Source organism: Teleopsis dalmanni, chromosome 2 (assembly GCF_002237135.1).
Source record: "Teleopsis dalmanni isolate 2A chromosome 2, ASM223713v2, whole genome shotgun sequence".
Lineage (NCBI taxonomy): Eukaryota > Metazoa > Arthropoda > Insecta > Diptera > Diopsidae > Teleopsis > Teleopsis dalmanni.
In genome coordinates, this window is record NC_051847.1 from 117904915 (window position 1) to 117910373 (window position 5459).

Consider the following 5459-nt stretch of genomic DNA (forward strand, 5'->3'; position numbering starts at 1 on the left):
TTTTTATATCTCAGATATTAAATTACTCGTAACCGACAGTTCCGCAGATTTCTGAAAACACTGAGTATAAAATAAGGAGTAGGGATCGCAAACTACTGAGAAAGAATTTTGTTCAATTTTTTTTTAATATTTTAGATAAGCTGTATTTGGAATTCAATGAATTTTTGATTAATATTTAATTAAAAGTGTAACAATTATTATGGTAATATATTTCATTATAATAATAAAAAGCAAGCCTGCATTTTATTTTGCTATATCTTTTCTGTTTAGTTTTACTTAGTCGATTTCATAAATTTTTCTATGCCTTTTCAATTCCAAAATAAAGTTTTGTCGTACTCTGTGAGACAAAAATAAAGGCTTCTTATCTCTGTTTTGGCTTCTTATCCAATTTCTGGATATTTTAGGTCTTCTGACTCAAATTTGTATTCCTACGCTTCTAGATTTCTCTCAATAATAACAAATTAAAATTCAGAAATTGATGTTTCAAAGAGTTAATTATAGATTTTTATTTGAATAAATGCATATTTAGTATTTTCAGCAAAAATATTTATAAATTTCATTAGCTAATTGTCTTAAACCATTTTCTCAACTATCTTATAAATAAAGAAGAACTGTTTAATATAAATAAGTAAAGTGCAATGTACCAAATCACAAAGCTTTAAAGCAAAATTGCTTCTGGTTTAGAAGCAGAATATATTTTCATCCATACATATTTATATTAATATTTTTAATTTTATTTTTAACTATTTTGTTGTTATTTTATAATGCCATCATTTTTCTGTTTTCATTTTTTTTGTCATCCGCAACATATTTTTACCAACCCCAAGAATGAAGTTACCAAATTAGAGTATGGTATGTTGCGAAATATGTGCAAATATATACAGGGTATACTCTTTTAAAATTTCGCATATTTATTATGTGATTCTAGAAAACCCAGAAAAACCAAAAAAATCGTGAAGGTCGATTTTTCATATTAAGTAAAATTGTGTTTGGAAATTAAATCTTCGCTAAAGTAAAAGAAAAACTCTAATGAATTTAATTTTTGTTCATTAAAGAGAGGTGTTGTTCCAGAAATGTGAAAAACAAGTGATTTTCGAAAAACTGTCCACCTAAACGGACTGTTCATTTAAAAGGAGTATTTGTCAGAAATATCTTCGTTGTGATGTCCTATGGCACTGTTTCAGTGACATAGATCGAACAGAATATATATATATTATATATTTAGGGTAAGGTTCACTATTTCGCAATATTTTAGACGATAAAACATGTTTTCATGTTACACTGTGAACACCAAGGAAGTGATTCTGTAGTAAGTACATATATGTATACATATATATTTCGCAACGAGTCTTCTTCGTTGATGATGTCCATTTTGCAATAAAATCCTTAAGTTGCTATCGACTATATGGTGTGACATAAACGATTTAGTTTTATTTTAAGACTTCAATTATTTTACTGAATTACTGGCAAAAAACTTTCCGTTAGTATTAAGTTTGTCTTAAAATGTATGAGAGACCGATATCAGCCTTATGACCACAGTTTCAAAAACAATATAATATATTAAAAATTGTTTCAGAGAATAACATATGCAATGAAAAATACAAATACAAATTTTTTGGTTTTTCGCATTTTCATTTCCTGAATCAAGCCAGAAGCAAACACCCTATTTATAACTATGGACTTTATTAAATATATTTTTTCAATTTATTAAATTTGTTTTTATAAAAGATATTTGATATTGTCTTGAATTTTTATAAACAATAATAAACTGAGAAATTTGTCGGAATCAAATGCCAAGCTTGACTACAGGCTACTTGGCATTAAAATTTGTGGGTGGTTTTTTTTTAATTAAAATTGAAGCTAAAATTTTTAAATTATTTTAGTACTATTCTTGTATCCTAACTCCAAAACAAATTTATGTATATAGAATTTTTTTCTTATTTATTAAAAAAGTTTTGCTATTAAATATGTTAAGCTGACAAGACAAGAAGTGTTAATTTCAAAACAAATTTACACAAAAGTAAGTTTTACTTAATAAAGTTTAAATCAAGCGAATTCTACAGAAAACTCGTAAGAATGAATAAAATAACTAAATATAAAATCAGATAAATTTTATTATAAAAAATAAAGAAATTTATTTATTTAAATAACTGCAAAGCCCAGTACTTACATACATAACTCGTACCGAAATTCTATAAAAATCTTTACACAAAGCGAGCTGTAAACTGTAAATATTACAGCATGAATATGAATGTGATTGGCTATGGCATGGAGTATATATGAATAAAGTAAGAAATCATAAATAAGAGCATTTCCGTTTCCCTTACTAGTTCTGCTTTGCTTCTTTCGATACTGCTACTAATGCCTTTAAGTTCGTTTTACGAGTAAATATATTAACACAGCCACGCGCCTCTTCACAATTTTCAATATAAAAAACTGTAAAACAAACCAACGAAGAGAAAAAATACTTACTATGGAGGCATTGGTAAATACGCACTGCAACGGTACCAACGACACCAACGCCACCAACGACACCAATGGCATTAACGTCACTATGGGAAAACAGCTTCGCACAAACCGCACACAAGAAAGCCATGGCGTTGTTTAATAAAATTAATGTAAGGCCTTCATTTCTCTTTTCGGTTTTATAATATTCAGAACTTTATTTTTTCTATTATGCCCACACTAAGCCAATTTTTGGTGGCCTCATTTCCGGTCAAGATAATGACGTTAAGTGGCGCTGCCCATGATGAAGTTGATGCTTATGCTACGACAGCTGCTGCTACTGCTACTGTTGCTGCCTATGTTAATAATGATGATTAGTGCGAACATAATGGTGGGCCCTTGTGTTGCGCTGATAAGTGGCGCTAGTAAATAACATTATTTCTCAAGTATGGCTAGTGTTAACAGTTTTGTTGTTGTTGTAGGTTAACAACCATATTGGACTTTCCTCTACAGCAAATAGTAATAAAAAAAAAGAAACAATATTTCGAAATTGTATTAGTATTTTTGTTCTTTTTTTCGTTTGCAGTGCCGATTGTTTTATTTATATTAATTCTTTGACTTGTGCGTCCTTGGGAAAGTTCAAATATCCCTGCCTGCTGTTGTTTCATTTGTTGTTGTTTTATTATTGTAATATGATAGTTGTTTTTGTTGTTGTTGCATTTTTTATTGTGTTACATTCTTGAATGTAATTTAAATTTATTAGCTTTTTATATGCCCATTGTTATTGTTTTTTATACGTAATAATTATGAGTTATGTTAACAAATTGGCATTTGTGAACTTTGTTAATATTTTTTAGCCATAACAAGTCCATATATAATACATAAATTTTTGTGTTTAAGCAAAATGAGTTAATTTACCATAAGTAATGTAAACTAGAAATGTCATTGTGATTCTTATAATATAGGATAAAGCAAAAAGGATTTGATATATAAAAACTATATTTGAATTTGACGGACAATAAAACTTTACTCAGATTTCGTCTAAAAAGTTCTCTTTTAGGATATGTAAAATTTTAAATAATATGCAGTATAATTTACAATTCTTCCGTTAATACTGTTTATATCGATCATACCCTATCGTAATTAATTGTAAGGAAGTGGTTTGCTCACACTCGTTCCGGAACTTTTTCTCCTTCTGACCAATCTATCTGCCAGAAAGCGCATTAATTACGAATAATTGGCATATGAACAGTCTCTATCATGCATAAAGCAATGAAATCGCGGAAATAGTGGATAAAATTTAAAAGGATTTTCGTGTGATGAGTCACATCAAAGCTTTAGATCAACTACTAATCTGTTTTAACCACAGATACCTCATGACCAGCCTATCACCGAAAAGGTCCTAGAAAGTGTGAATAAGGTTTAAAATGGTAAAATCAATTTTAATTTTTTATTAGAGATACTGAATGGTCGAGTAGCTCGTAAATTGACTGCAAAAAAATAATGATTGATGTTCTATTAGCGAATAGCTGTTGAAATAAAATGTAGTCGATTCAGTATGAACTTATAAAAACGGATGATGAATATACGATACTATTGTGTTAAAAGACATTGAAAATACTGTAACTTTCTCTTAAGAAGTAGTTAAAAAAATTTCATCGAGAATCATCGAGAATATGAAATATTTATTAAAAAAATTTAAGTTTTTGTTTTTTACGTGTTGACATATGCTTGTCTTATATATATATTTCTTCTGTACGTGTGTTGACAGTGAACTCCTCCTAAACGGCTGAACCGATTTTGATGAAATTTTTTGTGTGTGTTCAAGTGGATTGAAGGAAGGTTTAGATTCACAATTTGGCCCACTGGATAATGTCTTTTTATATAATTTTTTATTTTTTGGTTTCCATGTACATTTATATTAGAAATTTAAAATTTATTCATGCTTACTTTGATTTGTTTAAAAAGTTTAAAATCTCTATAATGAATCGTAAAACTGCCGTTGCATAGCTTAAATGCATTTAAATTCCGCAGTATAATTATAGGGAGCCAATTTTTAATCTTAAGTTATGTGGTGGTATTCCTGGTAAATCCAGCGAATTCAAAAATTCCACAGGATAGTTGAACGATTCATTTTAGAGTTTAAACTTTTTAAACAAATCAAAGTAAGAATGAATAACTTTTAAATGTCTAATATAAATGGACCAAATTGTGAATCTAGACCATCCTTGAATTCACTTGAACACACACAAAAAAGAAAAATTATATATATAAAGATATAAATAACGTACAAAAAACAATGCCACGTCTTCGTGGACAAGGAGAAAATATTGGTCGAGCGACTCTGAATTCACAATTACTCCAGAACCGTCGGTTAAATAGATCGGCAGAAAACAATGAGAATGTAAAAAACCAGGATACAATCACACGTCTTAATGAAAGTCAAGAGCAACGCAAATAACGCCTTCGAGCTAATGCATTGAGACAAAGACTGGCCCGTCCACGAGTCACCGACATATTCAGAACACGTGAACAACAGCGTTTGCAAGTGTATCGGGCATTGACACGTTCATCATTTCATCACCTTGCGTTTGAATATGAGTCGGTTATCGACTATTCGTCACATTCACGAATTGTAATCGGTGCTATGAACAAACAGTGCCAACACTGTCATACACTCAAATACAAAGGTGAATCGGCCGGTTTCTGCTGCACATCTGGAAAAGTTGTATTGCCACCATTGAATTTGTCGCCAAAACTATTGAAAGCACTATTGGCTGGAGCTACATCTCAATCTAAATTGTTTTTTCGTAAAATTCGCAAATTCAATTCGTGCTTTTAAATGACATCATTTGGAACAACAAAAATCGTTCAGAATGAGATTGGTCGCAATTTTCAATCAACGCTTAAGATTCAGGGCCAAGTGTATCACCAAATTGGTTCTTTAATGCCGATGCCCAATAATGATCCCAAATTTCTGCAAATCTACTTCATGGGTGATGAGAAGCAGCAAA

The 5459-nt window shown here is 30.0% G+C and overlaps 1 protein-coding gene across 1 annotated transcript in view; it reads left to right on the forward strand.

Annotated features, from left to right (window-relative positions):
- Positions 1-2724: 2724 nt before the first annotated feature.
- Positions 2725-5459, forward strand: part of LOC119675548 — a 6222-nt gene continuing 3487 nt past the window's right edge. Inside the window, exons 1-2 of the mRNA XM_038086755.1 lie at positions 2725-2805; positions 4985-5255. Coding sequence (XP_037942683.1) covers positions 2725-2805; positions 4985-5255 — 352 coding nt within the window. The remainder of the gene's footprint in view (positions 2806-4984; positions 5256-5459) is intronic.